Here is a 27,899-nt window from a genome sequence, read left to right as displayed (position 1 = left end):
TTTAAGCTTTTAATGCAGACTGCAAGTTTCCTTGAAAAATGCAGTGGCAATTTGTTCTATCCCAATAACATGTAACTATGCCCCTCCTATTTTGGTATTGTTAAAAAATGCCAGCTATTCTTATTACTTACATTTTCTTTTTTACTACTAGTGAAGTTTCACTTCTCACCAGCTGTTCATATTTTTTAAATACTTTTTCTTTGTCTATTTCTCCACTTGGATGTTACTAATTGAAATACTGATTTATAAGCTTTTTTTATACCCTTATTGGACTATTAATACTTTAAAGCCAAAGCCAAAACTTCTTTGTTTCTATTTGCATTTTGCATCCTTGTTTGGTGAGGTCTTTTTGCCTCTGATACGACCCTTTCTTAGCCCAGTAAGAATGCAAACCCAATTCACATCTCAGGTTGGTACTGCACTCTATTTGGTTTCCTTTGGTCTCTATTTTCTTCTTGTCCATGAGTCACTGCTGACAGTAGCTCTTTCCCTATCCTCCTTTAGCTCTCTTGATTTCAGTCCCCCTCCCCATTGGACTGGTAGCTCTGTAGAATTCAAGTTCCACTCTGCCCCCCCCCCCCCCGCCTCCACTTCTGTAACTCATGTCATTGCCACGGTCCTGTTGCTCTACCTAGGGCTGTAGAACGATGATCTCAAAAGCTCCCTCCAGTTGTCTAGGACTCTAGAAACTAAATAAAGTTTCTGTGCCTTTATCTTTTTTCTTTGTTGTTGAATGACTTTGTATCTCTAAAAAATGAAGAACAAAATAGTACCATGGCTCAATTCTCTACCTCCAGAGTGGATGTCCAAGCCAAGGTGCTTGCCTCCATATATGCACTCTAAATTCCTAGTTCAGGTAACAAAGGACTTGACTTCAGCAGCTGATGCTTTTTTCTAAGGAAACAAATGTACGACCCAATTCTCCATCGCTGTCACCCTTAGCACTGTCGGTGCAAGAAAAGTAGGTGCTCTTAAAACCTTTTTGTGTTTTGTTTTGTTTATGTGATTTCTTTACCTTTTGCAGACTATATAACATTTATTTCTTAGTCTTTCATATGCAAGCTAGAGGGGGTACTAGTGGCTGTAAGATAACATTTAAATGTTTTAATGGGACTTCTCTTGTTTTATTGACATAGGGAGATTTGCTTTGCATATTCTAGAAAGTGTTCGACTTGTCAAAATCTTTTTGAACTTTGAAATAATGCCATGGAAGAGGCATTATTCATAGAGAACTGATAATCGCTAAGTAAATGAAGATTGCCAGCTTTGGCAGGAAGGGATAGAAGAAAGGTCAGCACACTAATAGATGAAATCCATTGCCAGTAATAAGGAGTGAGGTTTCAGATTTGCACTGAGCTCTGCAAATCACTTTGTATTTGTTATTTTTGATATTAGCTATTTGAGTTCACATATTTTTGTATTGGCTAAGAGTGACATTTGAAATTAAGCATTCTGTAAGAATGTGGAGAATGTGTTTTTATGTCTGAGATTTCTATTGCTATTTAGAGCATCTGGGTCAATGTTACCTCTCAGTGGACTATGTAAAGTCACTTGCATTCTCTATGACACCGGCTTTTATTATATATAGACCAACTAATGTGCATTTAAAGAATAATATTTGAGAATAATTGAGAAAGCCAATATTTTCACAATTGTCCTCCAAGCAATTTTAGAACTAACTGAGCTTATGAGTATTCCATGTTCATCTAGCAGACTTGCGACAGACAGAAGGGCTGAGCCTTTATCTAATTCATCTCTTTTTTGACATTTTTGTAACAGGGACATAGGCTGTTCAACCCTCCATTTACTCTAGAGTATAGACATTTAAGCCAAATAGCAGTGAAGAGCAGAGGTACATGCTTCCCTAGTTCCCATGTTCAACACATTGGTACATTTATTATGTTTGCTGATTGTTATTGTGATATCATACTTTTTGTGCTTTGGCATTGCAACAAAATGAAGATTTTTTTTCACTCTCTGTACAATCCTTTCAAGAGAGTTTGTAACCACTGGATTCTTAGACATTCTTAATCATTAACTCAGCTCAGTACCAGCAATGCCATAATCCCTCTTGAATAGAAACTCCACACCATTGTTCAAAGGATCTCTAAGCTGTAGGTCTCTTCTAAGCTCCTGTAGATTTCGAGGGGGCCCATTTAGACACAGATTTCATTGATTCAGGGTACTCCTTAATTTTTCTGGAAAATGCTCTGTAACTTTGTATTTTTCCTTCAGAAGTTGTGTTTTACCTTCATAGCTTAGTTGTCTTCCACATCTACCAACATTGTCTTAGGTGAGTAGTTTTTTTCTGCCTAAATTTAGAGTTAGAATTTCCAAGATTTGAGTTCCAATAGCAAATAATCCCATTTTCTTGATCCCCAAAGTGTCATGACGTTTTGTATTTGCTCAGCTGTTACACCTGAGCCTATTCAATGATTTCAACTGTTCATTTTCTATGGCATTTATTCAATGGTGCATTAAAGTTCTGTTTTGGTTTTTTTTTTTTTCGAGACAGGGTTTCTCTGTAGCTTTGGTGCCTGTCCCAGAACTAGCTCTTGTAGACCAGGCTGGCCTCGAACTCCCAGAGATCTGCCTGCCTCTGCCTTCCGAGTGCTGGGATTAAAGGCGTGCGCCACCACTGCCCGGCTAGAGTTCTGTTTTAAAAGACATCCTTGTTCTTTAGTTTCATAGGTCAGAATTTTTTTATTGTAGTTGTAAAATGAAGAAATTGATTTAATCTTTCTTTCAAGACATATCTTCTGTTGACATTATCTTTTATTTAGTTTGAAAGAAATCATGAGTACCCCAATTAATAGTCATAAGAAGACCTAGTCTCCCCTTACTATATTTAAATATTTTCTATTCTATCTTCATAAAACTAAAGATAGAATGCTCATGAGAAGGATAGAATAAAATCTTCAACACTGAGACTGTCTAAGATAGTCATTGGTCATCTATCTCTTATAATTGATTTAACCACAGAATTTAATTTTTTATATAGATTACTATCAAAGTACTGACCAAAGGCTCTATTTTGATATGACACAGCATAAAACATATTAAGAACCTATTCCCTTTACTTTGAACTTTGTTTGGATTAAAGAATGTAACTTTGTGTTTTACCTGTCATTATTTGTATAGACTGAGGCCTCATGGACCTTTCCCCATTCATGTTGCTGTTTTCAGAGAGTGACCTTCTACCCTAGCATCAGCCTAGTTTATTTAGAAGTCTCCACAGGGCACTCTTGGCCAATCACTCAAAAGGAACGTAACCCAGTCCCACCACTGGAAGCCTTGCCTGGCTACAAAGGGTGTCCAGTTCAGACTTCATCCCCTCCATTACTAGGAGTCCTCTCTAGGGTCGCCCTCACAGATTCCAGGAAGTTTCCACTACACCCTCATCCCCAGTGCTCCCCAGTTCCAGCTGTTTCTTCTTGTATTCTCCTCCTCTATCCCTACCACCTAATCCCTCCAGTTCTAGTCCCCACCTGCCCCCAGTCCACCTGCAAAATTTCTTCTATTTCCCCTTCCAAACAAGGTCTGTGCATTTCTCTCTAGATCTCTCCTCATTACCTAACCTCTCCGGGTCTGTGGATTGTAGTTTAACCTTTACATCACAGCTAATATCCACTTAGAAGTGAATACATATCATATTTGTCTTTCTGCGTCTGGGTTACCTCATTCAGGAAATTTTTTTTTTCTAGTTGCGTCCATTTGCCTGCAAATGAGTACCTATCTAAGAACGAGTCACATCCTGCCTTGTGTCCTAGAACTATATAGATGAGTAAGAAAAGGATGTAGTCTAATGGAATGAACCGATGTGTATGTAATTGCTTATTAAAATTGTCGTGATCCACTTTGCCAGCTGGGGGTGTGTACCGACTGAGCCCATTTCCCTTTCTAAAGTTTTTATTCTATGTTGCACAAATGTATAATTTTTTAAGGTTTATCTTATTTTATTTAAATGTACGTGTGTTTTCCACATGTATGTGAGTGCTGCGGAGATCAAATTAAGGTATCAGAGCCCCTGGAGCTAGAGCTACATGCAATAGCCTATTTGTCCTGGGAACTAATTTCAGATACTCTAGAAGAGCAGCAAGTGCTCTTAACTGCAGAGTAATCTTGCCCTAATATGTGATATTTTTTATGAAGCTGTGAAAATTAAATTAGATTAAGCCTCACTATGTTTCACATAACCCTATGTTCAACTCTATGAAAGTGCTGATCTTTTGCCATTTTGATGTACTGAAAAATGTCTGCTTCTCATCAGTAAACCCAATAGTGCTTGAAGCAGCTACCTTGAATTCGATTTGATATCTTGCCCAGGTAGCCTGGTATGTGGTGCTAATCTTCTGAGTTTGCAGTCAGTATCTGGTTGCCTTGCTGGAACACTGTAGATGGTATGTTATTGGGTTTTGCTGTTGTTGTTTACAGATGAAGATCCTTAAAGCCCTGGACATATACCTCTAAGAAGTCATTGTTCATACTATTACAGTGTTTGAATCTTTACTGTTATGATATATTTAAGAATGTACATTTGTATACCTGCCTGATGATGTATTTTAGTATGTATTTAATTTTGTATCTGTTTGTGTCACTAATTCAACGCCTTCTGCCCTAGCTACACTATCAGATGTACATATAATTATATACATAGTAGAAGATTATCTAGGCTGGGCATTATTACATTTTTCTTTCAAACATAGAAACTCCTAAAGCTCCGCGGTCACACTATAGTCTCAACAATGTCTAAAGGGTTAATTAAATGCGTTCCAAAGTGACTGGAAAAAAAATTACAAAAGAAGGAAATCCACCTGCCATTTGGAATGTCCTCTTGAACAGCAGTCAGAAATTGGCCAATCCTATATTTTCATTATCGTATACATTTGTCTTTTAGTTTTTAAAATGACTCATAGGTTTGATTGATACCTACTATCATATTCAAACTTGGTTTACTTTTTCTCAGACAATATTTGACAATATTTGAGTGTGTACTTACCAGCAATTGAAAACAACTTATTGCTCCAAAATTATAGGGCACTCACAGAGTGTTTAAGCCAATCATAATATCTGACAAACAAATATTAAATAGTTCTAGCTTTCTGTTCAGAAACATCCCTGATTTGATCAAGTTCTAGCCCTACTTTTAATTCTCAAATATAACAAATATTTGTAGAGAGGTCAGTTTTCTTTCTCCAGTGACCATCAGTGTGTGCAAGATTTTAAAAAAGTAATCAGTGATTTTTCTATTCTATTTTTTTTCTCTCAGTAACTATCTCTGTCTATCTCTGGCGGCATCTCCATGGCTTCTCCTGACTCTGCCCTCTTTCTCCCAGCATTCAGCTTGCTTTTCCCCGCCGAGCTTTACTCTACCCTATCAGTCCAAGCCAGTTTCTTTATTCATTAACCTATCATATTTACAGCATACAGAGGGGAATTCCACATCAGGAAGACCAAGGCTTGCTCCTTTATCAGAACCTATTCTTGAGCACCATTCAGGGGGTTTCATAAGAGTGACCCTAATCTCTTAAAGATTAGTGGTCCCTATGAGCTAATAACCTTCCACTAGGCTTTCCTTTGGGGGTTACACTCGGGACATGTCCAAAACACAAAACAGCGTCTGAGTAGGACAAGAAAGGATAAAGTCCACCCTGAGTGCTAATTTTGGTAGATTCTCCATGAATGAAAATAGGTTCATTCTCTAAAGCTGATGGTCAGGTCTGGACCCACTGATTTCTAAGAAACAGCTAGACTTGCTCAGTGCTCAGGGATTCAGCTTCTCTGTGCCAAAGTGTTTGGTTATCTGCATGTTTTATTGCTGTAGAGGCCTTTGTATGACCCTTTTGATTAGCTCCCTTTCAGTGTTTTTATATTATCACTTTACTAAGCATCTTATGATGCTCTAAGGCTCTTAAGATCTACCTAAATTTTCCACCTATCCTGTGAGCCCTTGGTTTCTGGTGATAGCCTATGGGAAACTGATCTAGGTGTTCTGGGTCTATTATCTTCCTCTCTCATCCCCAGGTTTTTTTCTCGTTCTAGTCTGCCTCTCTCCCATTTTTATTCCCCCAACCTATTTTCCTCCCCCCATGTCCTCTTCCTATAATATTTTCTATGTCAGAGAAACTTCTATCTATGTAAACATAAATAGAAAATAATAAAAATAGAAGGCTTTAAGTGGCGAAGATAAAATGGTTAAATTGTATAATAATAATGGCATGTAGGACATTTCTACCTTAGCGAACTCTAAATGTGCGAACTTTCAGAATAAAGAGTTGGAGATGGAGAGAAGGCCCAGCAGTTATGATCATTTGCCGCTCTTACAGAGGACAGGAGTTGGTTCTTAGAACCTTAGCTTCAGGGTGATACAGCCACTTGCAGCTTCAGCTGCAGGGGACCCATTGATATTTTCTGGCCTCTTCAAGCACCCCCCCCCACACACAGAGAGAGACATAAGAGACAGAGAGAGAGACAGAGACAGAGAGGGGGAGATGGGTGAGAGAGATTGAGAGAGAGAGAGAGAAAAAAAAAGATCTAAAAATATACATGAAGAATATAGAGCACACATTCTTAAGATAGAATAACAGGTGTGGGCTGCATACATAGCTTAGTGGTAGAGTAACTTCCAAGAATGAAGAGACCCTGAGTTCAGTTCCTGGCATAACAAATAATAAGCCATGCGTAGAGAATTGTGCTGTTCTGTGAGAATAATCTGCCCAGTATTTTCTGCCCAGTAACTTTACTACATGAAGGAAATAATTTGCCTCTTACAAGATACCTTCTTAATTTTAGGACCCATTAGCTTAAAGATAAGGAAGATAGATTTCCATTGTTGAATGTTATAAATATTTTCTGCCCAGGAGAATTCTGTGCTCTCCTTGTAGTGAGGTGACTTTACTTTCGATATTACTTTGGTCTGGAAAAGTTGATTGTTACCTTTCCAATTCCAAGAACACATCAAAGATCAATTCAAGCAATACCATATATGTCATTTGTAGTCAGTACTCACTTAGATTAAAAGATACTGCTTTTTATAATGCCAGTGTGTCTTACAGTCCCTGTGAAAGTTCTAAATGGTTTTATCTTTTTTATTCTACTTGTTTTACACCTTAAGAATTATTTATAGTCTGTTTATGTGTTTGTACCCTCAATTTACACATTTTTGAAGTTGCCAGACAACTCAAGCTTTGCTACTAAATATCTGTCACCTTTCCTTGCTAAGTCTGACCAAACGAAGAGGAGAAGGTAACTTTCTAATTGGGTTTCGACAGCCTATTTGAAAAATTAATTCAAGATGATAAAAAGTGATAGAAACTGTCAGATATGCTGTGAATAAGTTGTGTAGGATCGGACGTATCCTGCGTTTGAAAGTAGGACGGTCCACAGCACACGCATTAGCAAGTCTCCTTCATGCTACACAAAAGTCTTGGTTTTGTCATTTCACTTGTTATAAAGCCCCATTAACGTGACAGATTTTCGTGGCATGTTACAAATAGGAAAAATACACATAACTGCTGTAGAGAGTTTATTGTGTTCTAATAGAGTTCTAATACTAATATGTATGTTCTCCGTTTTCTGTAATAATATGTATATTCTCAGTGGATACTTTGCCTATTTTTTCTTTTTTTATTGATTTTTATTGAGCTCTACATTTTTCTCTGCTCTCCTTCCTGCCTCTCCCCTCCTCCCTTCAACCCTCCCCCAAGGTCCCAATGCTCCCAATTTACTCAGGAGATCTTGTCTTTTTCTACTTCCCATTTAGATTAGATCCATGTAAGTCTCTCTTAGGGTCCTCATTGTTGTCTAAATTCTCTGGAATTGTGGTCTGTAGGCTGGTTTTCTTTGCTTTATGTTTAAAAACCGCCTATTTTGAGTGAGCACATGTGATAACTGTTTTTCTGTGTCTGGGTTACCTCACTCAAAATAATGTTTTCTAGCTCCATACATTTTCCTGCAAAATTCAAGATGTCATTATGCCTATTTTTTCTTGTAGTTAATTTTCCCCTTTTCTGGTTGAACTCTTTTTCACTGTTGCTCCCAAGGAGCACTGCTTTGGGATAACCCATAGCCCTGGTCCTGCCTCTCACCTTGCCCCCTTCCTCCAGTATGTTCCCTGGGGAACGCAGTTGGGAAGAATATTCAGGTGTGTCTTATTTTCCCACAGCACTTTCTGCTGGCGGAGAACACTTTGTGGAGAGCAATCTATAGTCTTGGCAGCAGCCTTGGTTGTTTGGAGTTCTCATGGGAACCATTTATCCAACCACTCAATTAGATGCAACCCAATCCTGGTAGTGGAAGGTTCATTTGATGACAAGAGATGGCCACTTCAGGCTCTGTCTCCCCTGTTATTTGGCAATAACTTTTCATATATGTGTATATTTAGGAAGGTGCTACTGTATTGGGTTTCTGTAATTCCCCTCAAATGGCCTTAATTTTAATTATCTATCTTTATATTCCTTCCCTCATCCCCCTCCTCCCACCATCTGTCCTCTTGACCCTCCTGTTCAGTCTCCCACATATCCACTCTTAACTATCAATTCTATTTCCTTTTCCTAGTGAGAGCTATCTATACCCTCACTCTATATCTAACCTCTGTGGTTCTATGGGTAGTAGGTTGGTTATCATATCATCAATTAACATCTAATTTCCACATTTAAGTGAATAAATACCATATTTGTCTATCTGAGTTACCTCACTAAGCGTGATTTTTTTCTAGTTCCATCCAATTTGCCTGCAAATTTCATGGTTTTATTATTTTTTTTTTTTTTTTTTTTTTTTTTTTTTAAACATTTTTTTATTGATAAAAGAAGAATAAAGAAAAAAAAAACAAATTTCCACCTCCTCCCAGCCTCCCCTTTCCCTCCCCCTCCTCCCACTCTTCTCCCTCTCCTCCCACTCTTCTCCCCCTCCTCCCACCCCTCTCCCCTTCCCCCCACTCCTCTCCCCCTCTCTCTCCAGTCCAAAGAGCAGTCAGGGTTCCCTGCCCTGTGGTAAGTCCTAGGTCCTCCCCCCTCCGTCCATATCTAGGAAGGTGAACATCCAGACTGGCTAGGCTCCCACCAAGCCAGCAGATTGCGTAGGATCAAAACTGCGTGCCATTGTTCTTGGCGTCTCATCAGCCCTCATTGTTCGTCATGATCAGAGAGTTCAGTTTTATCCCATGCTTTTTTTGGTAATAGTCCAGCTGGCCTTGGTGAGCTCCCAGTAGATCAGCTCCACTGTCTCAGTGGGTGGGTGCACCCCTCGTGGTCCCGACTTCTTTGCTCATGTTCTCCCTCCTTCTGCTCCTCATTGGGACCTTGGGAGCTCAGTCCAGTGCTCCAGTGTGGGTCTCTGTCTCTATCTCCATCCCTCGCCAGATGAAAGTTCTAAGATGATATGCAAGATATTCGTCAGTATTGCGCTAGGATGGGGTCATTTCAGGTTCCCTATCCTCAGCTGCCCAAGGAACTAACTGGGGACCTCAGCTTGGGCTCCTGGGAGCCCCTCTCGGGTCAATTCTCCTGCCCACCCTAAAGTGGGTCCCTTAACTAAGGATTGTGGTTCCGTGCTCCCCTATCCAACCTTCCTTTATCCCGATCCTCCTATTTCCCCAAGTCCCCCCTCCTTCCCTTCTACCTTTTCTCTCCCCATCTCCTCTTACCCCCTTCCCACCCCACCCCCAAGATCCCACTTTTCTCCCCGGCAATTTTGTCTACTTCCCTTATCCAAGAGGATAACGATATGTTTTTCCTTGTGTTCACCTTCTTACTTAGCTTCTTTAGGTTCGCCAATTGTAGATTCTGTGACCCCTATTTATGGCTAGAAAAGACACAAAGGCAACCTACTGACTGGGAGAAGATCTTCACCAACCCCGCAACAGACAAAGGTCTGATTTCCAAAATATATAGAGAACTCAAGAAACTAGACTTTAAAATGCTAATTAACCCAATTAAAAAATGGGGCACTGAACTGAACAGAGAATTCTCAACAGAAGAACTTCAAATGGCCAAAAGATACTTAAGGTCGTGCTCAATTTCCTTAGCAATCAGGGAAATGCAAATCAAAACAACTTTGAGATACCATCTTACACCTGTCAGAATGGCTAAAGTCAAAAACAACAAGGATAGCCTTTGCTGGAGAGGCTGTGGAGGAAGGGGTACCCTCATCCATTGCTGGTGGGAATGCAATCTTGTGCAACCACTGTGGAAGTCAGTGTTTCGGTTTCTCAGGAAATTTGGGATCAACCTACCCCTGGACCCAGCAATACCACTCTTGGGAATTTACCCAAGAGATGCTCTATCACATGTCAAAAGCATTTGTTCAACTATGTTCATAGCAGTATTATTTGTAATAGCCAGAACCTGGAAACAACCTAGATGCCCTTCAATGGAAGAATGGATGAAGAAAGTATGGAATATATACACACTAGAGTACTACGCTGCGGTAAAAAACAATGACTTCTCGAATTTTGCATTCAAATGGATGGAAATAGAAAACACTATCCTGAGTGAGGTATCCCAGACCCAAAAAGAAGAACATGGGATGTACTCACTCATAATTGGTTTCTAGCCATAAATAGGGTTTTATTATTTTTAACAGCTAAGTAATACTCCGTTGTGTAAATGTACGACGTTTTCTTTATCCATTCATTTGTTGAGGGTCATCTAGGTTATTTCCAGTTTGTGGCTATTCCTTATAGCAATGAACATGATTGAGCAAATATTTCTGTGGAAAGATGAAGTGATCTTGGGGTATATGCCCAAGAGTGGTATAGCTGGACCTTGAGGTACCTTGATTCCCCTATTCTTGAGGAACTGGTGATTTTCATAGTGGTTGTACAAGTTTGTACTCCTACCAGTGATCAGTTTGGGTCTATTTGGGTGCTTCTATATGTAGCCATCCAGTTTGACCCGCATCATTTCTTAAAGATGCTACTACCTTTTTTTTTCAATGTTTATTTCTGGTATCTTAGTCGAAGAAAAACTCACATCTGTAGGTATGTGGATTTATGTGTGGGTCTCCAGTTTGATTCCATTGATCATGCCTATGTTTGTGCCAACACCATGTAGTTTCTATTACTGTAGTCCTGTTTCAAGTACAACTTGAATGTAATCACTGTGGTAGTATACATGTGGTTGCATGTATCAGCAATCTTCTGATACATAAAAGAACACATACTGGAGAGAAACCCTAGGAATGCAATCAATGTGGTAAAACCTTTGTATGTCAAAATAGTCTCTGGGATAAAACCGGACTCGCTGAACATAGCAGACAATGAGGACTACTGAGAACTCAAGAACAATGGCAATGGGTTTTTATCCTACTGCACGTACTGGCTTTGGGGGAGCCTAGGCAGTTTGGATGCTCACCTTACTAGACCTGGATGGAGGTGGGAGGTCCTTGGATTTCCCACAGGGCAGGGAACCCTGATTGCTCTTCAGGCTGAGGAGGGAGGAGGACTTGATTGGGGGAGGGGGCGGGAAATGGGAGGCGGTGGCGGGGAGGAGGCAGAAATCTTTAATAAATAAATAATTTAATTAATTAAAAGCAATCAAAAAAAGAAGCTAGAGCTAATGGGCCAAGCAGTGATTTAAAAAAAAAAAAAGTCTCCAAACACATAAAAGAAGTACAACTTGCAATTGGGGTTGATAATACCTCCAGCAGTTCTGTTACTTGGGATTTGGGATGGAGAGGTAAAGCAAGGATAGAGATATCTTCATAGAGGGAGCTATTATGGAGTTAGGGAGAAACCTGATGCTAGAAAAATTACCAGGACTTAACAAGGGTAACCCCAGCTAAGATTTCTAGCAGTAGTGGAGAGGGTACCTGAACTGGCCTTCCCCTGTAATCAGATTAGTGCCCACCTTAACTGTCATCATAGAACCTACATCCAGTAACTGACGGAAGAAGATGCAGTGATCCTTAGCCAAGCACTGGGCTGAGCTCCTGGAATTCAGTTCAAGAGAGGGAGGAGGAATTGTGTGAGCCAGGAGAGGGGGTCAAGGTCATGATAGAAAAAACCACAGAGATAGCTGACCTGAGCTAGTAGGAGCTCAGGGACTCTGGACTGACAGCTAGGGAGCCTGCACAGGACTGAACTAGTCCCTGTGAATGTAGGTGACAGTTGTGTGGTGTGATCTGTTAGTGGGGCCCCTGGCAGTGAGACAAAGATTTATCCTCAGTGTATGAACTGTCTCTTTGGAGCCTATTTCCTATGGTGGGATACCTTACTTAGCCTTGATGCAGAGGTGGGGAGCCTGCCCTGTCTCAACTTGGTATACCAGACCTTTGTTGACTCCCCAAGGGAGGCCTTAACACCTCTAAAGGGTATGGATGGGGGTTGGAATGGGGTGAAGTAGGAAGCAGGAGAAAGGGAGAAAGGAAAACTGGGGTTGATTAAACAAAAGAAATAACTGCTTAGATATGTACCCCCCATTTTTAAATTGGATTGTTTGGTTTGTTTTAGTCTGGTTTCTTGAATTCATTATATATTTTTGATATTAGCCCACTATCTGATGTGAAGATGGTAGACATCTTTCTCATGCTGTAGACAGCTGTTTTGTCCAAATGACAGTGTCCTTTGACTTACAGAAGCTTTTCGGTTTCATGAAGTTGTTGGGTATTTTATTAATTAGTGATTGACAGAAGAGGGCCCAGATGATTGTGTACGATGCCACGCCTGAATTTAATAAGAAAGCAGGCAATGAGGAATAACCTGGTCAGCTGCACTTCTTCTTGGCTTCTGCATCAACCCCTCCTTCTATGTTCATGGCCAGTTTGAGTTCCTACCTTAGTTTCCTTCAATGGTTACTCAGTATTTGTAAGCCAAATAAACATTTTCCTCCCCAAGTTTTATACCAATAGTAACCCTAACTAAGATATCTGCATTTATGGTAGGGACTGGGGCAGTGACTGGTCATGGAATGTAGACCCCCATATTTGTGATTGTCTGCAGTTTGGATGTATGTCAACTAGAACATTACAGGTAAAGGTCATAGTCTACTCAATTTTTTTTTGCAGTCTTGGAGTTAAGTTGTTGGAGACAAAGAGTAGCATAATATTAGGTACTGTAATAAGATCAATAATGTCTCTGTAGCAACATTTGTGAGTAGCTGTACTGAGTGAGTATATAAACTATAAATGTATTTGTTTCACATAAGATTTGTTTTTATTTGTGTGTGTGTGTGTGTGTGTGTGTGTGTGTGTGTGTGTGTGTGTGTCTGAGACAGGGCTGGGGTGGTGTGTGTGTGTGTGTGTGTGTGTGTGTGTGTGTGTGTGTGACAGAGGACTGGGGTGATGTGTGATATGTGTGTGTGTGTACCTGCAGCAGCCAGAAGAGGACATCTCATTTCCAGGATCTGGAGATTTAGGAACTGGTGAGAAATCTGCTATGGGTGCTAGGAACTGAACTTAGGGCCTCCACATTTTATTATTGTTTGTTGCTTTTATGTTATGTTCTGACATAGACTCACCGTGTAGAAAGATTCAGCCATTTTAATTTGTGTATCCTTTACCTACATACTTAGCTGTGTATGATGAAAACATATGACATGCATTCTTTCAGCAATTTCAAGGAGTCAGGTTTAATCCCTCCTTTCAATGAGTTTACTAGAAACGTGACAGAAAAATATTTTCGAATTTGTAGTGAACCATGTATAAAAGGACCGTGATCCTTGGGAATGAAATCTTGGAGAACAAAATGTGCAATTATGATTTCTATTAGGGCCTTAGGGGGTGATTTGAAATTTCAATCATACATAAATAAAAGCAGGCAAGATTTTTTCTAATTATTATTATTAAACTGGGGTTTTAAATCAATGTACATAGTTCATTTTACAGTTGCACAATTTGGAGGGGATTTTTATTTTCTTCTGTTTTTATTTGTTTATTTGGCTTTGACTTTGGATTTTATGAGAGGATTTGAGCCAGATGCCAGTTAGAAGCTTAACTGTGAAAGATAATAAGTTAAACAGTTTTGTTTTATTTTTATTGTGTTTTGCTTTGATTTGATTTGCTTCTATTCCATTTGATTTTGTACATATTAGGGTCTAACCCATATCTAAATACGTATTTTAGCACCTGAGGACCCCTCTGTGCCAGGTCAAGCCATCCGGACATTGTTTTTAAGGCAGAGCGATACACTCTAGTCCTTATTCAAAGGAATGAGACTGTAGCTGGGATTTAAGAAAAGTTTTTGGTATAATTTGTTGCTTTTAAACTATAAGGCTCAGACATCCTATGATCATAGATTCCTTATAGCTATACAACCTCCATCTGGGAAAGGAGACTCCTCAAGGATGCAGAGACCTGTGGTCCAAACAACTCACCTAGATAGAAGTCAGCCAAGACTAGAAAGATGCTAAGATGTCTGTAAGCAACACAGGCTTCACATCTAAGATGCATGCACAAGTCCCATACCTCAGTGTGAAAAGGCAAATGACCCCCGAGCAAAGTGAATAAGGATCTGAATAAGAATTCCAAGCATAGCATAGTGCATGGCGTTCATGCCACCCGGTGACAACTGCAATGAACTGAGCCGCTTACAGCGGCAGAAACATGCTCTGAGTTCCACGGGAGAAACCCAGATTCTTGTCAGGAAGATTTCATTTTCCTGGGGGAACTCTTGGCCTCTTCCAGATGGTGATTTCTCTGGCTGTCTTGACCTTAATGGGAGTTAGTGATATGTCTGTAGACCAATGGACCCCAGAAACTGCTGGCAATGCCAAATGCTGAGAGTAAAGCGGGAAGATGCTTGCTTGGGACTTTTGGTAGGAGCCAGTTCTGCCAACTTTGCCCTTCCACTAAAAAGACACTGAATTCTCCTATCAAGCCATGTATTCTGTGGTATTTTTTTGCAGAAGCCTTGGGAAATGATTTCTATCTAACATGTTTAAGAGTCACCAATATTGGGTAAAGAATATAGCTAGTATTTGTTGGAAAAATCCAACATTAAGTTTAATGTAATGAGTTAAGGGACTTAAATTTTTTTTTTCAAAATGGGGTAGATTTACTCGGCATCTAAAATGTTCTTGGCCAAAGTTCTGTGTAGGAAATAATCACTTATCTAACTGGACATAGTTGTTTTCAGACTTTTAATTGTGATATAAGACATTCAGATAATTACTGGAGTCAAATAGTGGTTGCACCCCTTATAAATGGTTGTGAGGTGCCGAGGAGATAATTCTGTTAGTAAAGTCCTTGTGAGGAAACATGAAGCCCTGAGCTCAGTCTCGGGGTCCATGTTAAATCTGAGCATGGGGGCTCACACCTGTAATCCCAGCACTGGGGAGGTGAGGATGGGACTATTTTGGGGGCTTGCTGGATAGCCAGTCTAGTCTTATCCATGGAGAGTGATTAAGGAAGACAGCCAGTGTTAACCTGCAGCCTCTACACATATGTCAAGCACACCTAACCACATGCAAGTATGTATTTATACCACAAACATGGTATATATAATATAATATATATACAGACAGGCAGACAGACAGATAGATAAATAGATAAATGTTGTATGGTGTTAACAGATTACTTTGTTCAAGTATTACTTTATTTCTGTGTAAACTTCTTATAGGGTACATGCCACTGCATGCTTTATGGTGAATTTAAAAGTAGACAGGACATTGGTCTGGAAAGGTGGCTCAGCCATTAAGGCCAGGCTCATAGGAAAGAAGTAGATGGGATAAAAGTACTAGGCAACAATCATTTTGGAAAGGCTAAGTCATGATGGCAATGACATTTTTGATTTTACTCTTAGCTAACTAACAATGATGAGACTATAAAAGTCGGAGTGTAACAAGAGACGTTCATAAGCATACAATCAACTTGAAAGTGAACAGGCTTATTCATATATTGGGCAGTGAACTTTTTTTCTGTCTGCTCTGTTTATTCCTCACTCCAGTAACACATTTTATGTGTGTGGTGTGTTTAAATTGAACCATAAATACGAAAATTAAAATTTTGCGTAATCCATTCTCAAGCTTACTATAGATTCCTTCTATAGTTTCTTCTACGACCCTTATTCTTATTTAAGTTTATTGAATTGTTGATAAGAATGCCAAATACCTTCAATACAAATGTTGATCAAGTGTCCATAGAAGTTCAAACTTAAAACCATGGTCAAACAACTTAAAAATTGTAAAGCCTGTAGAAACAAAAAGTACTATGTCTACTTTATATACATTTATGCGGTGTCTACCACATGTAGATTTTCAAACTAGTTGTTTTCCTTTTCTGTTGATTTGCATTGCCTATCAATCATTAAATTCGGGCACCTGCTTCATCTCTGTTAGTTTAACATTCTGCATTAAATAGACAAGCAACACAGGTGTTACCCAGAAGCAATTTCTATGTGTGAATTAAAAACTTATTTTATGTCTTCTCACAGAACTGTAGCTTTATTGTTCCTTAAATTTCAAATAAACTTTTGTACCATTGGTGGCACGAGTAATTACTGCAATTTTATATGGATTTGTAATGTAACAATTAGTCAAACAAAGCTGTTGTCATTAAATTCAACATTCTTGTGCCAAGAGATTTCACCAAGGTTTTACTTCTTTTTTAGTTTGTAATGGGAGGTTTGTGGGCGTATGGATTCAAAAAGCAATCTTTTTTTAAACTTGACCTGGACCTTCATAGTAACTGTATTCCATCTATTTTCATGCATTCTTTACGAAGCTCGGAGTACTTTGTCTCTAACTGACAAACATCGGCTCTGTAGCTACTAAAGGATGTCATATAAACAGATGTTTAGTACTCGAGTGGATATGTAAAAGTGATAAGTGGTATTTGTGTCCGTACAGAGACTTTTTCAGAACTCTAAGATTAGGAAATTTCTTGAAGACCTTGGAGTCATTATCATCTGGTGTACGGAGAGGGCTGGCTGCATCCCACCGCCCGGCTAGCTTAGCCCTGAATTAATTACACAGAAACTGTATTCATTTAAACACTGCCTGGCCCATTATTTCTAGCCTCTTATTGGCTAACTCTCACATCTTGATTAACCCACTTCGATTAATCTGTGTGTTCACCACGAGGTCGTGGCTTACGGCATGAGTCTGACCAATGTCTGTCTTGGGCAGGAGAAGCATGGTCTGCCACAGTGCCTCCTTTCCAGCATTCTGTTCTGTCTACTCCGCCCACTTAAAGGCTGCCCTATCAAAAGGCCAAGGCAGTCTCTTTATTCAACCAATGAAAGCAACACATCCTACACCAATAACTAATACTGATGTATGCACAGTGATGTTACTGATGCTGGGGAACAGAAGACGTGATGGATGAGCTAACCAATGCTCTGTGTACTTGAAATGTTGTACTAAATCTCATTTAGTCTTCATAGATGTCCTAAAAGTTTGGGGCTGTTATTACACTCATGTGCATAAAAGAAAACTAAGACAGGTATCTTTAGGCAACCTGCAAGGGTCACAGAGCTAGTGGAGATAAACAAAAACAAAAGACAAAACAAAAACAGGAAGAGCCAGTCTGGCCTAAGTATTAGTGAGATGTGACACCATCTATTCCGTGCAAGCCTCAGGAGTGTGTGGCGTTTTATGACTGTAATCCCAGAACTTGGAAGGCGGGGACAAGAAGATCATGAGTTCTAAGCCAGCTCAGGCTAGAAGAGACCCTGTATAGGAAACAAAAAAACAACCTAAGGAATTATTGATGTGATGTTAAATAAATATTTGTCATTAAATATAAACTTTGACATACTTGAATGAAGGAACCATTGGCTATGATCATTGGGTTGTTTTTTTTCATTTATGTGATATGCAGCAGGAAAAAGTATGATCTTTTTTATTTCTCTGAAACTAAATATTAAATTTTATGTCCCTTTTGGGGTGCTGAAATCACAACCAAAATAATTGAAACTGGAGGTGATAGGGACAAGGGACAAAAGTCATGAGAACAGGGCATGTTCCTTTATGAAAGTGACCTAGGTACATTCCTCATTCCTTCTATCAAGTGAGGTCACAGTAACCTAGGTACATTCCTCGTTCCTTCTATCAAGTGAGGTCACAGTAACCTAGGTACATTCCTCATTCCTTCTATCAAGTGATGTTACAGTAACCTAGGTACATTCCTCGTTCCTTCTATCAAGTGAGGTCACAGTAACCTAGGTACATTCCTCATTCCTTCTATCAAGTGAGGTCACAGTAACCTAGGTACATTCCTCATTCCTTCTATCAAGTGAGGTCACAGTAACCTAGGCACATTCCTCGTTCCTTCTATCAAGTGAGGTCACAGTAACCTAGGCACATTCCTCATTCCTTCTATCAAGTGACGTCACAGTAACCTAGGTACATTCCTCATTCCTTCTATCAAGTGACATCACAGTAACCTAGATACATTCCTCATTCCTTCTATCAAGTGACGTCACAGTAACCTAGGCACATTCCTCATTGCTTCTATCAAGTGACGTCACAGTAGGAAGACTCCATTGGTGAGCCAGAAAAGTACTTCCCTCTAGACTCTATGACTTCCTTTATATTTGGTTTACCAGACTCCAGATCTGTATGAGTAAAGTTTTATTTTTAAACCACCAAGTAAGTGTTTTTCTGACACTTTGAAGCTTGGTTAGCATTTATCACATCAGAATGTCAGCCTCTTGAATAAGATACAATCTTGACCTTGCCTTTGAAGTTCTGGGTACATGGAAAGATCATGAAAACAGGAATTGTCCTTTTTTTTTAAATTCTATTTCCAGCACCTAGACCTATGTCTGTGTTAGATTCTTGACTTGAATAAGTGAATGATAGAATCGGTTGTGTAGGCATTTAATAGGGAGTTAGTTTTGGATTATATAACAGAATAGAACTGGAAATCATGTCAATTAATTGACATGAATTCCACAAATATATATAAATATATATTCTAGTCTGCTAGGCCCCAACAGGAATGCAAAGGAATATATCAGAACTTTTCAATTAGAGATAAAACAAAACCTTTGTAAGAGACTAAGAAGATAAACAGATTGCAGAGGCAGGCGGATCTCTGAGTTCGAGACCAGCCTGGTCTACAAGAGCTAGTTCCAGGGCAGGCTCCAAAAAAAACCACAGAGAAACCCTGTCTCGAAAAAAAAACCCCAAAAAACAAAAACAAAAACAAAAATCAAAAGGAACTATGCAAACCGTTTAAATGAAATAATTTCTATTTCCAGAAATACTCAAACACTAATATTTACAATGTGGACAAATGTTAATTGAACATTGTGGGGCAGGCCTATAGTACAACTCTGGTGGGAACAGGAGCATAGGAGTTCAAGGCCAGCCTCCTGTTGAAAGCCAGTGGGCTACACAAGACCCCGTGTCAAAGAAGATAATAAAAATACGTACATAAATATTATGTATCTTTGCTATATTATGAATACAAATTTGAATTTATTGGTGTGGATACACAAAGGAAATTGTGTAAAACTGCTAAATTTGACTATATCTGGATAGGAAGCATTCTGGGTTGAAGAAGTTTATAGCTTATAGAAATATTTTCTCTAACTTTTACTGCTACTACAATATCTGAACCTTCCTCAGGGTACTAAGGTATAGGTATCCATTATTAATGTGATACCCACTTCTGATCATGACTCATTGGGGTTTATGACAACATATAGCTATATAGGCCTCTATAAGTATCTGTGCCCATAGATCTATTTCTGCATGTTTTATGATAAGTTGGTAAAGACAAATGAGTGTATATGAACCGATATATTCATGTAAAAGTTAAAATGTGCATTTTCATCAGTAAAGTTGGATTGCTGTATATTAGAAATTCTTGGTATTTTTGGTTGCATTTGTATGTTAAGTACCTATTTCAGAAACAGATGTGCAGAAATTTCTTCTTAGATATGAGAGTGAAGCTATTAGACAGATGGCCCCTGATCCTTTGATATTAAATAACCTCTTTTCTGGACAACTGTTGTCATTGTAATTCTTAGCTGAGGGAAGAGTTGTCAAATGGTTGCCTCTTTTGTTTCTAATTGGTGGTCATATAAAGCAAAGGTTGTGAACACTGCTGCTGTATCTTAATGTTCTGAAAAGTAGAAATTTAGAAAGGCAAGCATGTGTCAGAATTCTTGAATAGCTTTTCTTGTGGTAATATAGGGATGGAATGAAGAAAACAGAAATTTTAAAAAATAAGACAATAACTGTACTATTCATAAGATGTTCCTACAGGATGCAAAAGCACAGACAAATGTATCAGCATCTCATTATACATAATGTGAGACAAAATGAGTGCAAAATTATTATGTCACAGGAACAGACTGTTTTGACCAGACAGACTGAGTTAGATTGATTTTGGGGGATGAGATGAATTTGATTAGGTGGGAAATAGAAAAAAGAAATGATATGGGACAAGGGATTGTGAAGACCCACTTAGTGAGCATCTGCCAAGCTAGCAGTATTCTTGGGGATTTATAAATAGGTATGACATATGCCATCTGATATTCCCCATGACATCTAGAAGCAGACATTACTTCTATACCCTACAGGAACAAATACTGATAGTATGGTCCTCTCTCATCCAGAAGATAGCAGAGTTGTAAGTTTTATATAGTTATCATACAGAGTTGTGTGACACACAGTACAGTTTCTGTGAATGTGTGGGCTCTATACTGTTCCCTTCCCTCATGCATCCTTGGTAAGATTACATTAGCTAAAAATGAGAATGAGATTTTTGACCTGTAAACTGAGAAAAAAAATACAAGGATTCTAAATGGGAAATTCCCTTCATCTTTTCTGCTGCAATTCCAGTTTGTGACAGGTTCACTCGGAATTCATGCCCACTTGTAGATTTTAAATATTTTAGGAAGGCAGAGCTTGTGAAAAGCGTCAGTGGTGAACGGAGGCTTAGGAAGGTGCAAGACCCACTTTAGGTTCTAGAATATCTTAGATGTGTTGCAGCCCCAGTATAGTGCCCATACCCAGTAGGTCTTGGTACCACCAGACCTTAGTGAGAAGAGGGCAGAATAGGTTATCAGGCGAATGGGAGGAGTTCTCTTGATAATTCAAACTATCCTGCTTGGGTATAGTTAATATTTTTGTATGTTTCCTCTTTTTTACCCCTGAGCTAAAGATTTGATTTAAATGGTTAATATGAAGATGATTTTGATCTAACTTCAAACAGAAATAATAGCCTTGTGTTTATTTTAGATTATTCAATGACTCCTATGTCTTTAATGGAAAAAAAATACAATATTAAATTTTTCCCAGTTGCCTGGTAGGTGTCATAATGTTTCTCCTGTTGACTGTAGCACTGTATTATACTTGTTAGGGTGAAGGAGAAGGGAATAGTTGAGAAATATTGTAGGTTTTCTTCTAGGCTGAATCTTGTGTCAGGTTCATGGTCCTTTCAGTAGTGTCAAGTATGGGTTCCATCTCATGGAACGAGCCTTAAATCCACTCACAAGGTGTTACCCAATTCTTCCTGACTTTTGTGCTCTTCCTGGTCCCATGTGTGAACATGAAAACAATGCAGAAGTTCACATGTAATCTTTTAAAGCTACTGTATTCCATGTTTAGCATGTTTAGAACTCACTGTCTTAGATTGAGAGTGGTTTAGGATGTTTAAAACATGTTTTTTTTCTATCATGTGCATCTTTTATTGAACATGTGAGTATAATGATTAACTTAATATAAGTTCCAGGAAAAAAAAAGACTACATTGTTAGGTATAAGAATTATAAACTGGGGCTGGAGATATGGCTCAGTGATTAAGAACACCGACTGCTCTTCTAAAGGACCCAGGTTTAATTCCCAGCACCCACATGGCAGCTCACAACTGTCTGTAACTCCAGTTCCAGGGAACCCAACACCAGTTCCCGGGGACCCTATACCCATGGCAAAACACCATTAAATAAAAATAAACAAACAAAAAAAGAATTATAAACTTGCAATCAAATATAATACAAAGTAAAATTTTATTGTAAAAACAAGGTTTTGCTTTCAGAAAATTCTTTTGTTCCTTTTAGCAAGCCACTTTGAATCAGCATTCTCTTACCCTCAAATCCCTTTATGATGTTTCTCTTCAGAAACAAATGAACATTAAATTGTCATTTCTTGAGTTTACATGCAAAGTAAGTGTGCTTTATGAAACCTAGGGAATTTTCGTGATTCGTGATCTGTGTACTAGAACTTGTGGGTTACTTTGATGGCGTTTCTTCTGTTTTCCCTATGTTGTAGAGATGCTGTTAAGAGCAGAATGTTCTTGGTTGCTTTTCTTTATCACAGTTGGGGTTTTTGGAGGCATGCGTAATGATCAAAAACCAGGAAGAGTGGAGATTAGCTGATCACATCCCCGTTACTCCATGATGGTTATAATCCTCAAAGTTTCCCCAGAGTCCAACTGTTATATACTCAGAGTTTCTCTGTAATTGTTTCTCTTATAGTCATGCCCTCCTAAGGACCAGGATGTGTTTGGTCTGTCACCTCAACAAGAACCCTGTCTTAGGGTGGTACCGTGTGTGGATTGTACATTGTGTTTGTTCTGGTTAGTGGTTATTCAAATATTTCTTTAAGTGTATATCAGGGATTTAGGTCCTCCAGCTGCCACTTGTCTGAATCCTTGCCTTTTGCTTCCTAATTTTCTCCATTGGTAGCTGAGAATGGATAGCTTTACCTTCTCTCCACTCAAGTACTCAGCCAGGCGTGGGCTCCTCCAGAAGACAAATTGCGATTTGCCTGTGTCAATCATAATGACCAGACTCACTTTATGTATCCACTAACTGTGAATTTGAAAAGTAGTTCTAGCCACAGACATTCGGAAAAGGTTGATAAATATCTGGGGGAATCTTTTCCCTCTTTCTTAAAGGGAAATGTAGGAGTAGAAATGTTGCCTTGTACCTCAGGGTGCTGTGTGCATATGGGTAATTGGAACAGTCACCATCCTGGGAGCTCATCAGGGGAGCCAACTTAAGGGGAAAACCAACATACTTTAAAGGCAGAATGGAATGATGTAAAAAATCAGGAACTGCTGAACTTGGATCTTCCAAACCCTAGTTGTATGTTCTGTTTCCCTTAATCTACCTGCAAGCATCAATAGAATAAAGAACAAAATCTCCAGGTGCTAAGAGTCCATACATTGAATAACTATTTTTAAACGAACCGATTACAGTGGCATCAATTATCCATTCCCTCTTTCTGCCCTATTTAACTGTGCCAGTCCCAGGATTGAAGACTCTTTGCTCTAGTTCTGTTAAAATAGATGCAATTGACAACCATCCCTGATGGGATAATAAGGATTCCTAAAGAGAGCTGTTCTGTTTCTGTGCTAGGAAAAGCTGGGGAAATGGAGGCACATTCTGAGAGCATCTTACTTGACAGACATATTGCTACAAAAGCTGACTGTGCAACCAGAGCTCAGCATTTATTGTCTCTTGGTGATGAGGGACTTTGGAGGTAGTGCCTCTCTCCTAAGATTGTACCATTATCACAGGCTTTCCTAAACTCATTTGTGACTTTTTGAGCTAGGTGTATCTAAGAGGCCACACTCAGCATTTCGGAATGTTTAGTTGCATCCTTGACTTTTAGACACATTATGCCAGGTACATTTCCCAGTTTTGATAATAATAAAAAAGTCTCTGAAAATAGAAAATACCCATCAGAAGGCAAAATTACATCTGCTTCAGAGAGCCTCTGTTAGATGTAGGGAGCATTTTGTACTAGGACTATGGCAGAAGAGAAAAATTAACTACCATGGCCTTAGCCACTTCTTATTATAGCAAGGAAAAGTCAATGAATGTAGGGATTTTTATAAGTTGTTCCTTCCAACCAAAAAAGGAAACTCTTGACTTGAGATATGGTTTGAGCCATTCATATTTTGCTATGCAAACTTTTCACCCTTCCAAACTCAGTAGAAGATTTGGGATGTGGTGGAACAAGACATATCCACATCAAGTATTTCCAGCATTTGAAAGACAGAGGCAGGAGGACTAGGAATTCAAGGTTGTCCTACACTACATATCAAGTTTGAGTCCATTGTAGTAACCTATCTGAAAACAACAAACAAACCCACCAAAATATAAAGGCCATGTCAGAATCAGATTGTTTTCAAATCACCTTGCAGGGCCTAGAGAGATGGCTCAGGGGGTAAGAACACTTGCTGCTGCTCTTCCAGAGATGCAGGTTCAATTTCTAGCATCCACATCACAGTTCACAATGGTCTGTAACTCCAGTCTGGTGCCTTCTTCTGCCCTCTAAAGACACTGTACACACATGGTGCACAGACAAAAATATAAACATTCCTGAACTAAATCACTTTCCAAACGCAATCACCAATTAAACAAGTACCCCCTAAGTAACATCAAACTTAACTGGCTCTCACATTTTCACTTTTACAGAACCAAACAGTAGTTCACACTATGAACATGGAAAATTCCACCGTTGAAGGCAGTTCAAATGCAAACTGAATCACACATAAATAAAATTGTGCGAATTGAGAATTTGATCAATATCCACCTTGCAAACAAATGTCATCTAGTGTTGTTGCTCAGTGGTACAAAGAATGCTGTTGTCAAAATCATACCCTCTCTTAACACTTGCATTTTCAGTGGAAGGGCCCAGTCTGTACATGAACCTCATAAACAGACAAGGTCTTTTCTTTCTGTGTCCCCAATGCTTTGCCACACACCAGTCACAGAGAGCTGTCCTATACCCAGGTGATACATGTTTGAATGAGTATTGTCAACTTACCTATCTCTGTGCAAAGATTTCAGACAGAGATTCATAGTAAAAGCAAAGGGTCTGAAAGGTGCTCAAAGGCACAAAACTGGCAATATGTTTCTCATGTCTTGGGATATAACTCCGAGTCCTCAGGATTATGTGCCACCAAACCTACCAATTACCCTTTGTCTTTCCTCCTTCACTGCCTCCTGATGAGTCTGCATTCCTTCAGATCCTTTAACTTACCATGTGGCTTTCCATCATAGAGAACAAAGTTACCCTTTCGTCTACCTCCAGGCTTGTATCAGGCTATCATTTCTTAGACAAGTTTACCTTGAGACGCTAAGAGTGGTCCCCAGTCCATGTCATCTTTTTCTCTGTACTTGGTGCTTTCTGTGCAAAGTTCTTACAGTTACTCTTATCTGTATCTATTTGTTTCAAATCTACTCATTGTATCATGGTTTTGGCCCAGTATCTATTTTCATCTTTTTTCTTAGCACATCGTAGGTCTTTTCGAACCAGACTCAATGAACAAAAATGTGTTTACCTTGTGGGATGGGTCTATATCAGAAAAAAATTCATTTTTTTCTTCCTCATTCCAGTGCTAAATCTTTGTTTGGTCTTGGTGTTAGCATTTAGTGCCAACAGAGTGTGGGGTGATTTACTCCTAATGTCCACAGTGGCCAACTAGGTAGTGTAGAGCATAGTGAGAGCTGACACTTGACCAGAAGCATTCGCTAATGTGAGTGGGTTTTGGAAAGTTTCATGATATATTTCAGTGTATCCATATATAAAAAACAAAACTCAAGTTGTATTCTTTCTAATGCTTACCACTTTTATTCAGTGATTTTGAGTGTGTTCTAAGTGGTGTGGGGTGTGTGTGTGTGTGTGTGTGTGTGTGTGTGTGTATGTTTATATAATATAAAATAACATGTAATCTAATTCATATACTAATACATAGACATATGTATGAATACATACCTCTTGACTTATTGCTTAGTAGCCCTTTTGACCAATGGGATTTCAGTATACATTGCATTAATATAAACTACTGGATTGGCTTAACTGCCTCTGATGTCACAATTTACCCATTAGGAAGTCATAAGTTTCCTGAAATCACACTGAACTAATAACATCTCTTGAATTTTCACTATAAGATAAAGTACCAAGAGTAAAAATGCTGGAAGGAGCAAGGTGTTTTCCATCCAGGCAGACCTTCGTCATTTCTGGGCTTTAGCAATCTGTTCTCGACAGCTCAGGCCAGCTACTTTACCTTCTTTTAAAGCAGCTGTTATTTTGTTTTGTTTTTCCTGTCTGTCAGTTACTGGAGGAATGAACCCACTTGGACTTACACATTCAGCTCATAGGTCTGTTTCATCTCGACTGTTGAGGCTTATCATCTTTCTACTGCTTAGCCTCCCAGACTCCAAAGGAAAAGCAATATGGACGGCTCATCTGAATATAACATTCCAGGTGGGAAACCGGATCATATCAGAACTAGGAGAGAGTGGAGTGTATGGGAATCATTCTCCTCTGGAAAGGGCATCCGGTGCCGTGGTACTACCTGAAGGATGGAATCAAAATGCTTGTAATCCTCTGACCAACTTCAGCAGGCCTGATCAGGCGGACTCTTGGCTGGCCCTCATTGAACGAGGAGGCTGTACTTTTACTCATAAAATCAACGTGGCAGCAGAGAAGGGAGCAAATGGGGTGATCATCTATAACTATCCAGGTACAGGCAACAAGGTGTTTCCCATGTCTCACCAGGGCACAGACAATATCGTTGCCGTGATGATAGGCAACCTCAAAGGCATGGAGCTTTTGCACTTGGTCCAGAAAGGTGTCTACGTGACAATCATCATTGAAGTGGGGAGGATGCATATGCCATGGCTCAGTCACTATGTCATGTCTCTGTTCACCTTCCTGGCAGCCACAGTTGCTTACCTCTTCCTGTATTGTGCCTGGAGACCCCGAGTGCCCAATTCTTCTACCAGGAGGCAAAGACGGATAAAGGCCGATGTGAAGAAAGCTATTGGTCAGCTGCCACTTCGAGTGCTCAAGGAAGGGGATAAGGAACTAGACCCAAATGAAGACAACTGTGTCGTTTGCTTTGATATGTACAAAGCACAGGATGTAATACGCATTTTAACCTGCAGGCATTTTTTCCACAAGATGTGCATTGACCCCTGGCTTTTAGCCCATAGGACATGCCCCATGTGCAAGTGTGACATTCTGAACCATTAGGAAGCTCAAGAGCTTTGCACAGATTAAAACTAGATGAAGTCTCTCAATGCACCGTACGCACAGAGAAAACTTGACCCTTGGTTCCTCTATCTAGCCACAGAAGATGAAATGCGTGTGCTTTGAAAATAAAACTCCATATCATACTCATCAACCGTTGTCTTTTTGGTCAGTTTAGTTGCTAGACATTGTTATGCGTCGCCAAATAAGAAAGAAGGTATATTTTAAAAGTAATACCCATTCTGATCTTCAGATTTCTGTTTTATGACACTGATGTAGTGGGGAATGGCTGGGCTATTTATTATACCATTTCATTTAAGATATTTATTTGGGGGCTTTGTTTTAATACTTCACCAAACAGTTTACATCCTAACTGGATTTAAATTGTCATGGTTAATTAATTTTAATAATATCCATGAAATTCTGTTTTCCAAAGCTATGGGTTGAATGTACTTTATTCTTATAATTTTACAGGATAGAATTTGTTACATACATAAAAGTTTTAAGGTATTTTAGGCATTGCTTAGAGCAGTATTGCAAAATGTCACCTGTTTGTTATGGGTCTTTAAATCCTACCATAGTGAAACAGCCATGGTGACAAGAGCTTCTTCTAGAAATATCCCTTAGGGGCTGTCATCATTGGCTTCTCTTCTCAGTTGGTAGTGAGAATCTATATGGCCTTTGGCACTACAGCAGAACTAAACATTTTGTTCCGTTTCAATTCCAATATTACATTTGACTCATTTTCACTCTCATTTCTGGTGAGTGGGTAAGCACCTACGTAGTATTAAAAAGCTGAAAGACAAGGGTTTGTGGATTGGGTGAAAAATCTCTCTTAGCTTGCTTTTAATGTTCAATGCAGATGGCATTGGTGGGGTCTTTGCAAGTCTACACACTGTTTACTGTGCTTATCCCGAGGAGCTGTTTGGAAGTGAGTCAGACATTGCTTCAGCAAGAGAAAATCAACCATGGTGGATGAAAAGTTTCACACTAATATTTTTTGAGTTATGCAACTTATGTGAAC

General features: G+C 39.2%; 2 protein-coding genes across 8 annotated transcripts in view; both read left to right on the top strand.

The window, feature by feature from the left end:
* The window catches only part of Cadps2 (calcium dependent secretion activator 2), a 505,709-nt gene that overhangs the window by 144,219 nt on the left and 333,591 nt on the right, over positions 1-27,899 (top strand). The window lies entirely within an intron of this gene.
* On the top strand, positions 25,934-26,878 carry Rnf148 (ring finger protein 148). The gene has a single exon (XM_075953954.1). It carries the CDS (start codon positions 25,967-25,969, stop codon positions 26,876-26,878), a length of 912 nt encoding a protein of 303 aa, XP_075810069.1. The 5' UTR covers positions 25,934-25,966.

This window comes from Microtus pennsylvanicus, chromosome 19 (assembly GCF_037038515.1).
Source record: "Microtus pennsylvanicus isolate mMicPen1 chromosome 19, mMicPen1.hap1, whole genome shotgun sequence".
In the NCBI taxonomy this organism is placed as follows: domain Eukaryota; kingdom Metazoa; phylum Chordata; class Mammalia; order Rodentia; family Cricetidae; genus Microtus; species Microtus pennsylvanicus.
Note: the sequence above shows the minus strand (reverse complement) of the source record. Positions and strands in the feature narration are given on the sequence as shown.

Excerpts from the sequence above, each read along its gene's own strand:
- Rnf148 (XM_075953954.1), top strand. The coding sequence starts at position 25,967 with ATGAACCCACTTGGACTTACACATTCAGCTCATAGGTCTGTTTCATCT.